The 11,456-nt window shown below is 37.0% G+C and overlaps 1 protein-coding gene across 1 annotated transcript in view; it reads left to right on the top strand.

Moving 5' to 3' along the window:
• STAG3 (STAG3 cohesin complex component) overlaps positions 1-11,456 on the top strand; it is a 45,698-nt gene that overhangs the window by 19,547 nt on the left and 14,695 nt on the right. Inside the window, exons 18-24 of the mRNA XM_072398883.1 lie at positions 474-674; positions 2,077-2,147; positions 5,428-5,515; positions 5,592-5,672; positions 7,016-7,108; positions 7,649-7,817; positions 11,071-11,198. Of these exons, the coding sequence (XP_072254984.1) occupies positions 474-674; positions 2,077-2,147; positions 5,428-5,515; positions 5,592-5,672; positions 7,016-7,108; positions 7,649-7,817; positions 11,071-11,198 (831 nt within the window). The remainder of the gene's footprint in view (positions 1-473; positions 675-2,076; positions 2,148-5,427; positions 5,516-5,591; positions 5,673-7,015; positions 7,109-7,648; positions 7,818-11,070; positions 11,199-11,456) is intronic.

Below are 11,456 nucleotides of genomic sequence, written 5' to 3'. Positions count from 1 at the left end.
GAGTGATCAGAAGGGGACAATGAATGGCACATGAGTGATCAGAAGGGGACAATAAATGGCACAGAGTGATCAGAAGGGGACAATAAATGGCACATGAGTGATCAGAAGGGGACAATGAATGGCACAGAGTGATCAGAAGGGGACAATAAATGGCACATGAGTGATCAGAAGGGGACAATGAATGCCACAGAGTGATCAGAAGGGGACAATCAATGGCACATGAGTGTTCATGAGTGATTTTCAACAATAAATGTGTACTGTAGTCTTCTTCATGGAAAAATAAGACATCCCCCTGAAAAAAAGACCTAGGGCATATTTTGGCATTTCAAAATATTTAGGACAGTGCCTTATCATAGGGGAAACAGGGTACATACTGTGACAGAAGTTCACACAGTTACTCAAATGTGAAAAAAAATGTCTCAATACCTATGTATGTATAACTTGAAAATGCTTTTTTTTCTTAATCTTAATAGTACTTTGATCTCCTTCTCACCCAAATACGAGAAATTCTGGAGAAACACACTGATCCCAGGGTTCTGGAAAGCTGTTCTCGAGCACTCTACATTTTGTCTGACCGCAAACAGACCTTACATAAGAAGACAGACCTCACAGTCAGCCAGTTGGTGGATGGGCTTGGTGACCACTTCCTAAAGTTGCTTCCAGACATCATGCAGGTATTAGAGCAGCATTTTCTGACTTTTATAACACGGTGGAACGCTAGAAGTAACATGCAGGTCTTCAGGGAATACCTGATATAATGACTATATCCACAGCTCACAGTACATTAGAATCAGAATCCCTTTTACATTGCTGGCAATTAAGAACAATGCCACCTTTACAGATAGGCACAAATGACCATTGGTGTCATTTAAAACTGATCCAAGAGTTACAAATTGCTCATTACTCAAGTAATCCTTGGCAGGAACCCTAGGTTTTCACAGAACCTAGTCGAGAAACACTGTATTAGACACGCACTATATCAGGCTTTGAAAAAGCATTGCTACAAAATATATATGGAGTCAAAAACAGGAAAAAATATTACTGTCCTTCTGAAAATGCTAGCGGATGGGCTTTCTCTTGCTTTAACACTTTAAAATACTGAAAAAAGCCTTCTAAAGAGTGAGTTCAGCAATAGCAATTTTCATTGTATCTCTGTATTTGTTCCCTTTTAAAGCGGAACTAAACATAAAAATTACACTTGCCTTAAATCCTGCAGCATCTTCAATGGCACTAGTCCTTCCAACAATCTGGTCCTGTGTTGTCCTGGGATTCCTCTTTGTATTGGCGCAGAGGAAGCTCTGCGCCCCACCATCTTTGGTCTTTTTTCCTCGTCAGTGACGTAGCCGCTTTGAAGGGGGGAAAAAAGAGAGCCGATCTCACTGTGGGCATGCGGGAGATTGGCATCTCTTTCACCTAGGAGGAAAAATGGCCCTGATCTCTGGCATGCCCAGAAGGAGCGGCCAGAGCTTTCCGGGATGCATGACGTAGGTATCTTGGGAGGCTCTGTGCTCCCATTAAGTCTTGATTGCGGCGGCAGTGCGTTGGTGGTGTGTTGCTGCATCCTTTTTTTATTTTAAACACTAGCATTTTTACTGTATATACCCTTCTATGTAAAGTAAAAATGTTGAGTTTAGGTATGCTTTTAAGTTTGAAGTCCCTCTGATTATTAGGTATCAAGTAGGTGATTTTTGCAGAAAGGGGCAAGCATTGTACCTTCTGCAATAAGTGTTCTTACTTGACTGATTGCCTCCAAGCTATCAACTTTCACTGGTCTGCGCAAGCTCAGCATTTATTGCCAGGCATACACGGTAATCCTGGTTTCCCCTGCAGGTGGGAGTACAGAAAGAAGAATACCTAAAGGTTATTTCAAGGGTTCCCCCATGCTAAAAATGTTACGAAAAGCTGATCTAAATCATAAATTGTCTTTGCTGCAATAGCAGTGAGTCCCATTCTTCCAATATATTCCTCGGGGCATTTATAGGTAAAGGTGGGGGAAACTGATATGGTTAGTTTTTTGTGTGTAGATAGGATTTGCATGCTATCCAGGCATCTCAGAGTTATTCCTTGTCTTTTTAGGTTTCTGATCTGGATGAAGATGATGTCTATAATGCTGCTGTCACAATGAAAAGACTCTCAGCTCTGTACAGGTAATACATATATGAAAGAGAAAATCAAACAATAAGAAGTCTATTTATTTTGGCATATGAATTACTGTGTTTCCTCAAAAAAAGCGGAAAATCATATTCTTTATTTTATTGTGGGGGATATTTTTGCCATTGAGTAAATTGACTTCACCATTCTAATACTATTTAGTGTTTGTATGTCTATTTTTTTTTTTGTATTTGTTTTTAAACAAATAGATTTATACATAATAAAAAAAGGGAAGAAGAAAACATGAGGAGAAAGGGTGAAACAGACAAGGAACATAATAATGAGGAACACTAAAAGGTACACAGGGGGCCCAATAGAATCAATGTAAGTATTAGGCAATGGAAGAATCATTTACACTTTTAACTGTACAGGACGTAGGCTGGTAAAGTTCCACTTTAAATATTTTGGCATCAGGTAGATCCCTATTGCTTAAAGGGACAGGCGATGCCCCTACTACAATAAGAATTCTTACCTGCCTGATAGCCGCCCATCTGTTAAAATTTGCTAACCGGCTCTGCTATGCCAAAGATTAGAATGGGGAAAAAATGAAGGGAGAATATTGTGGCATCTGTGATGAAATGAAGACATTTAATCTCCAGAGTTTAGTTTGGCTTTAAAATTAAAAGTTTATAATAGATTAAAGCGTCTTCTCAATGGTTTTACCTTCCACAGGAATCTACTCATAAGCACAGTGATATCACCTTCAGCAGTTCTTAAGACAATATTCTTACTTTTCAGGTGCAATTTTTGCTTGCAAAAAGTAGGTGATTTTGGAATTATAAGTTACTTTCCATTTAAATTGAAGGTTTTCTTGCTAAACCCGCTGTTTCAGAACTGTTTCTTTTTTTTTCCTGGACTGGGGGGACTGAGGGTGCTTCCAAGGTCAGTGTTGTAATAGCAGAAAAAAAATATAGTCCCAAAGCAACACCTTGGAGCCACTCATGGATTCTGGTTAGGAAGGTGCAGCAACAGCTACATAAACTGGACACAGATAATAAATCTCTTAGTAAATAAAATGTGTATTTGTTTAATGAGATTCTTAATTTACGTTACTAAGCAACAGAACCATGTTGTGCCATCTCTACAATTCATTTATACTTGGGGGTCAGCCACAGTGTCCTTCTGCATATATTAGCTGTTTCATTTTTGTCTGTTTTTCTTAGTGATTAAAAGATTTTATTCTGCTGAAAAACAGTATGTACAGTAGTGGGAGTATAAATGTACATAACTGAGATACAAGTTTACTCAGCAATAAGTTTTTATTTCAAGTTCAATGACCCATAGCAACCAAAGAGAATTTAATCTGCTGAAGTAGAATATATTATGAGTGGTTGCTGTTTGTATCTGCACAAAAAGTAATTGGTGAAAACACAGTCAGCTACTAAAAATATCCAGCAAAAACAGTGACAATATTCAGAAAGTCAAAATTATGCTTATTTTACCTGATTTTTGTGCATTTCCCTGTTAAATAAATACACAGACCTGCATATTTACAAAACTCATAAGCTCCATTTGTGATATGTAATAATGGGAGATCAGTGTTTTATTTTATTTTTATAATTTTTTTTACATGTTCTTTTGGGTCTGATTGCTATAGTCAACTGTTCAGTCTCCTATTTTTGAAAGAACATTGCAATTGCCAGTTTTGATATAACTGGTCACATGGCATAATCACATTCCTGGTATTTCAAAACACCAGAAGCTAAGAACATATGTGGTCCCCATGAGTTTTCTGTCATGTATATGTGAAAAATGAAAAAAAAAGTATATTGGGTTTGTACCTCTTGTGTATGGGGGTTCTATTGCTGACTTGTTTCAGCAGTGCATGATCTAGGGCTGTATTTTTTCCATCATTTATTAGAATACACAGATTTATAGCCAGGCTATACTTCCATACCTGCTGTACAAATTACCATAGTGTTTTAAAGAGGAAATACATATATCTCTAACTCTGCTGAATTAAGACTTTCTGAGAAGAATGCTGACCCATTTCATACTGGATTCACAATCTCTTGAATTTTCCCCCATCATCTAACAAGTGCTGTATCTTTCTAGTTAGGTTCTATATTGGTATTTGAGTTTGCAAGGGTTTTCCTGAAAACAATACCTACACTTCAAGAAGCTATTTGCACCGGAGACCCTAATTTGTCTTTTATGGTGCTGCTAATGCCACAGGAATTTGGCAAAGCTTATACAGGCATTTATTTTCTAAGCCAAATCTGCTACAAATATTCTGTTAGATTGCTGCAGATGTCTGCTACACACCTTTCCTGTAAGGAGGGGTTCTCTCTCACCCCTGAATAAGTCTAGCTGCAATTAGTCTTATATCCCTAACCAAAGATTTATCAATGTCATGATAATCAATACGTTCATCTTATCTTGGTTTGCTTTCCTGTTGATATATTCTTTCTATGAAAGACAAATGAAAACCTGATATAGTTTGTATTCTTTACTCACTTTTCAAAAATAGGTTTCACTGGAGTTTCACAAGTTGAACATACCGTATTTTTCGCCCTATAAGACGCTCCGGAATATAAGACGCACCCAATTTTAGAGTAGGAAAATTTAGAAAAAAAGATTCTGAAAGATTATTCCCCTTCTGATCACTCATGTGCCATTCATACCGGTATTCCCCTTCTGATCACTCATGTGCCATTCAAATTCCCTTTCTGATCACTTTGTGTCATTCAAGATTCCCTTTCTGATCACTCTGTGTCATTCAAACTCCCCTTCTGATCACTCTGTCATTCAAACTCCCCTTCTGATCACTCTCATTCAAACTCCCCTTCTGATCACTCTCATTCAAACTCCCCTTCTGATCACTCTGTGCTTTTTTTCCACTGTACGGCAGTTAGGACAGGGAACAGCAGGTGGCGCAGTGCCGGCTTCTTTCGCTCTGCTTTACAGACAGGAGAAGACACGTGCTGCTGCCAGAGAGAAGAGGAGACAGACGCTGCTGCAGCCAGAGACACACGCAGGATCGGGTATCGGGTGAGTATATTATTTTAGTTATTTTATCACACCTTTGTCGTATAGGACGCACTAACTTTGCCCCCCCAGTTTTGGGGAAGAAAAAGTGCGTCTTATACTGCAAAAAATACGGTAAATGAAATCCTATGTAATATCAGAAGTCATTTCATGGCCATTTTGACTTGGTGTATTTCCTTTATTGTAAACAAAATTCCAAGCATTCGATCAGTTTGTAATAGCACCATAGGTCTTTTTTAAAAAAAAATGTTGCTAGTTGGTCACAATTCATCTGTTTTTTTCCCCCAGTGCTTACAATCTTACCAAGTGGGAGCTGTTTGATCCGTGCTGCCAGATTCTGCAGAAAGCAGTTGACACAGGAGAGGTTCCAGAGCAGGTACCATGGATTGATCCAAATATTCCATATCTCACATGATGAACTTCCTATTTTATTAACATTTTCTTTTATATAGGTTGTCCTCCCAGCTCTTGTCTGCTGTCACTTCTCCCTTCTGTGGACACTTTCCCATCTTAACAACTCCCAACCATCTGAGGTAAGATTTATTTTTTCATTAAATATGCTGGTGTGTAGATTTATCACTAATACTTTTCGTCCCCGAATTTAGTTTTTCCTAGTTTAGGCCTGATTTTGATCAGCGTACATACTTTTAGATGTATTGATCTAATTATACAGAATTGTGCTGCATTAGGAGTGTGATGCAAACAGGAACTATGATTTTTCATGCAGCATTCATTGAAGTACAAAGCAGACCACTGGATGGAGTTCTTGGTTTCAGGATTTAATTATTAGGCTAAAGCAGAAAGACTTAGACCCCCCTTTTGGACTATTATTATTATAATTATTCTTATAAATAAACATGATTTATATAGCGCCAACATATTAAACAGCGCTGTACATTAAATAGGGGTTGCAAATGACAGACAGGTACAGACAGAGGAGGAGAAAGAAGAGGACCCTGCCCCGAAGAGCTTTTCTACATAGGCAGTAGCAGCCAAGTTTTAGAACATAGTTTGCTAAGTTGAAGGGTAATACTTGCACTTGCAGCCAGTATAGTAGTCTTAGCCTAGAGATGTTGTAATTTGGGGAACACTGTCTTCTGTTTTCTACTTTAAATATTGGGCACCTTGTTGGCTCTCCCCACGTTCAGCCCATGGCACCTGTACCCTCAATATGTCTTAGTCTCAACCACTAAGCACCATCCTGCTGCTTCAGCACCACACTGCACCTGATGTTGGTTTTCATGTAAAACCTTTCTTCCAATTTGGTTTGGGGGAAATATTATTAAGTGAATGCATGAGAGAAGCATAGGCTTGCTTAAGGGCTGTCTGCACACAAGCCATTTTTAAGCATCTGCAACCTATCATAAAAGAAATATAGGACCTGCGACTGCATACCATCTGCTGAAAATGCTGGTTGGCTGGCTGCTGTGCTGTCCAACTGGCTTCAATATTTGAGTCACTGACCAATAGTAATTTAATCTCTGAAGTCATAAGATCCTGCACAAATCCTTTTTTTCTGAGCCTCTAGCTTAAAGCACCAAAGCCAGGGGTCAATCAAATAACTATCATTTTCAATGGTAGCCTCCATTTTTCTGTCATGCTTTTAGGACATCTGTCGCCTGCATTTTGTATGTTGTATTTTCAGATTATTACCTGCTATCTCCCCTCACCAATGGGAAAGGAGTGTTACTGGTAAGATTGTCTGGTGAATTATAAAGAAACAGACATTCCAATAGTATAACTGAAGGTGGTTGCTTGCTGTTAAATTTGCGTCTTGATTTTATTTGTTTTGTCCCATTATTTACCTTTTCATCTTGTCAGTTTTTGTGTCACTTTGCTTTCATTGCTCATCTCCCTTCCTGCTTTCTCTTTTCAGGAGGAGGTGGCTGCTTTAAGTAAGAAACAACATACATTCATTGACTTGTGTCAGAGTTTTCTGTCAGATCTAAATCGCAAGGTCAGAGAGCAGGTAATGTTAATCATATGCACAGTATTTCTACCTTTTGTAGCAGATGAAATAGTCTGCGGGCATAATAGCCAATTTAAAGTTTTGATAAAAACAGTTTATCGTCAAGATTTTTCATGTGTTTGTAAAAACTTAAAAAAAAAAAAAACTTGTTCCGGTAGTCACCTCTATTTATTTGGGGGCTTTCTGCATTTAACTACAACCACCCTGTCCCCAGATGCAGACTGACATTAAGGGCCTGATTAATGCTGGACAAAATAGACTATCATGGGAGAACCTGGGTGAGCCAGCAAACCTGAAATAAATATAGTCCAGGATTAAAAACATTTGCCAAATAGGAGCAAATGATTTTAGGAATTCATTCCAGGTTTGCCAGATCACACAGGTTCTCCCATGATAGTCTGTCTTATCCAGTCTTGGAGAGCTTTAATAAGTCCGGCCCTAAGTGTCTAGTTCTACAAGAAATTATTGAACATTGTTTTTTCTGTTTCTACATAATTTTATCAGCCTCTTTTTCTCTATACTTGTCTGCTGTTATTCCAGGCATTTAAACTTCTCAGCGATCTCCTAGTTGTATTCAATGACCACCTAAGCCATGATGATCATTCATACCTCCTCCAGCCTCTTGTCTACACACCTGACCCGTCTCTGCAGGCTGAGCTCGCTGGCTTCCTTGTCGATCATGTGTTCACCAATGCTATGGATCTAGAAGGTGATGTGTGCCTAATCGTTTAAAAAATATTATTAATAAACAGTATTTATATAGGACCAACATATTACACAGCGCTGTACATTAAATAGGGGTAGCAAATGACAGATACAGACAATGACACAGGAGGAGCAGATAATGTCAATTCAAATAGCTGGTTTGGTAAAAAGAAGTGGATCTGTCGGTACCTGATTTGGAATATGGTGGCCATCTAAGCTGCCTAGTTTATAAGGATGCAGTTGCTTTTAGTGATTCCCTGGCCTGATTTAACAGTCCTGATACATACATAGGATAATGATTACAATTGATTGTTTGTTCAATTCAGCTTTGCATTCTTTCATAATTCATTTCAAATTCCCTTTTCCTTAATGAACCTAGAGGAACCTAAAAAGCTTTTTGTGGGAAATGTGGAATACAGTTTTCCTTTGCTGTAAAATGAGAGAGCAAAGTTTTGACATCTCTCTTGTTATGCCTAATGTGTATTAACTAACAATATAATATATATATATATATATATATATATATATATATATATATATATATATATATATATATATAAGGGCTTTATATAAAAGTCTTTTCTTAACATTAGAACAGTTTCTCTACCCCTACAATGGGAAAGACAGCAAGAAGCATGGGAGTGCCTTTTTAAGAGAGGTCAAATGCAGAACTCTGAATGATCTTGGAGATTACTTAAACTGATGATAAATTCAGGTAGAATGGATCTTATACCAAGCTGCATTAGCACATTCACGCAGGACCTGTGCTGATGTCTTTTTCTGCAAATAATTTTTCTAAACATCGTTTAAAGATGTTATTCCGATCTGGGTTTTGTTACATCCCAGTGACCTGAATACAGTAAAATGCCTTTATGACTAAAATAGCACCACAATGACCTGATATAATACTTTCTAATATGTGTTTATTGATGTTACTCTAATCTGTATGTAGTGCCATCTCATTAATCTTTGTATATTTATCTCTTTCTCAATCAAGGCTAGACAAAACCTGGTAGGTGGCAACCAGCCATGCTTTGTGATAGATTTGTGCCATATCTAACCATAATGGGGCAAAGCAGTTGTCATTAAACACAATGCCTACTAGAGCTAAATTTTTTTCCTAAGATAGTTTTCCCATTAACATGCAATGTGCCCTTAACACCCCTCCTGTTTCTTACCTCCCTTCTAAACATTTAGGATCTAAGATGAATTCAGAAAAGTTTCAGACAAAAAAAATCTGTATTCCAATCAAAAACCAAGACTTCCAAGTAACATATTCCCTTAATATATTTCACCTTACAGTGCACCTGTGCTCACACTATGGGCATTGTATCATTGAACTTTTAAAAACAAGTCCCCACTAACCTCTATAGTTTCAGATTTCAATAAGTAATTCACCCGTAAAGTTCCCAACAAAGACACTGAAGTTTGGTTTTAGTTCATTTTAACAGTTTATTTACATCAGAAAGTTGCAAGCTACCAGGTCCCTGATGCCACAGATATTAGGAGCTGTGAAATTAAAACAAACTAAGCTCTGCAATACTCGTCTGTCTCGCAGATGCAGCAATATATTTCCTCTCTTCTGATAGACGATCTTCGTCCATCTTGATTGGCTGGGTTAGAATGAAATAACTAGTGCAGGAGTTCATTTCTTCTCAGCATGTTCAGGGGAAGCCAGGATTGCCAGGTATCCTGGAGACCAAAGCTGACAATGCACAGCTCAGGTTTTCGATCAGGTAGGAGGAATTATTCCAGAAGGGACATTGCTTGTTCCTTTCTGCAATAATGACCTGGCCAATCTTGGATTCTTAAAAGCGGAACATTAGTTCTGCTTTAAGTCTTTAAGCCTTGGAGTTTAGTTGTCTATATACTGGTACAGGTCATATATCAAAAGTTCCTCCTAAATCCACTACATTTTATGGGTTGGTCCCCCCATTTTAATTATACATACAGGTTGGAGAAAACAGATTTCACACATTCATTATTCCCTGTCTTATCTATTTTTCAGAATATTAGACCAAGAGCTAACGCAGCCAGGCCACATCCCAATAAAGATACAGAAACACTGATAACGAATATAAATAATACCTCATATAAATTATATGATCATTTATTATTATGATGATAATAGTAATAAATATAACAACAGGTAATATATATTAATAATAAAATATTTATTTTATATTATAATTATTATTCATATCAAGGTATGATTTATAACCCTTTTCTGTTCCTAATTGCTGTCTTATCTGTGTTGGAGAACTGATTTGGCTCCAGTTCAGAGTGATCTGCATAGAGTAATTAAAGTTTGGAAAATGTCTGGAGAGTACAAATAGGAATTACCGTGGACAGCTTGGACTATGTATTTAATGTTTCTTTAACTAGTTTTCATGTAGTTTGTATTTCATGATTGCCATCTGCTCCACAAAACTTGAAATGGCTTATTTTCATGGTGTGATGTTATTGTAGAACTTATATGTCATCACTGATGTGGAAACTGAAAATGAGCTACTGTGATTCCTGGTCGACTTTGGAGTATTTCAGGGATTAAAAATATAAAATAAATCTGTGTATCAGCCCTCATATTTCTGGCCTTACAGGTTTACTTTTGACTTTTTTTAATCAGATATAGTATTAATTTACTAAATAATCATTAGAAGGAACAGGGTATAAATAGAAGCCATATCAGAAACATTTTCAGCTAAAGCTTTCTGTATCAAAGGTTAGCGTAGAATGAATCTGATGCATGTTATCTGGCCCTGACTAACTGCTGCTCTCTGAATTTAAGTGTTTAAATAAAGATCATGTCTATTTTTTTTTTTTTTTTTTTTTTTTACACTGTAAATTTTTCGATGTCAACAGACATTCCCGTTGACCATATAGCTATTAGTTTCCTGAAAATAATTTCATATTTTGCTCATATGCGTTAGCAAAGTGTGGTAAGTGGAGATATGTAATTTAGTCCTGTAAGCTCCTTCTGTCGATTTTAGTGCACATAAAACCTATGCATTTGGAGATTAATCCACATTGTATTCCACACTCTCCAGCTGGTTTGTTCCTAAAAGTGGAAATTGTGGAAAACCTTTTTTTAAATATTGAAAACTTGACTTTGTATATATTACATTTTCATTACATATGTTTTCTTGCGATACAGCTCCTAATTTTAAAATCATATTTTATTTTATTTTTTTTAGACACTATAGTACTGACACTATAATTTTTGTTTTGTTCTTTTTATTTATTTATTTTTTGCACAGGAGATGAAAACGAGCAAATCGCTGAGCTGCACAACAGACGCATCCTATTGGCAGCTTACTGTAAACTGATTCTGTACAACACTCTGGAGCTGCACTTTGCTAGTGAAGTCTTAAAGTATTATGTAAAGGTCAGAAATCACAGGCTTTTGTTAACAAAGAGAGGTCAACCATAAAGGTCCATGTACTTTATTGCAATCCACACCTGTTATTAAAAGGCAGTTTAAAAATATTTATATAAAATGTTGCAAACAAAATATAAGTTTTTGACAGAAGAAACTTTCAAAGTATTTTTTGCAAAATATATTTTTACTGGTGTTTATTTTGTGCATGTCCCATAGTTCTCCCCAGAGCTTTTTAGCCGGTTGCTCCGCCCGGCTGATTTGAAT

This window comes from Pyxicephalus adspersus, chromosome 2 (assembly GCF_032062135.1).
Source record: "Pyxicephalus adspersus chromosome 2, UCB_Pads_2.0, whole genome shotgun sequence".
NCBI lineage: Eukaryota > Metazoa > Chordata > Amphibia > Anura > Pyxicephalidae > Pyxicephalus > Pyxicephalus adspersus.
This window is presented reverse-complemented; position numbering and strand designations above follow the sequence as displayed.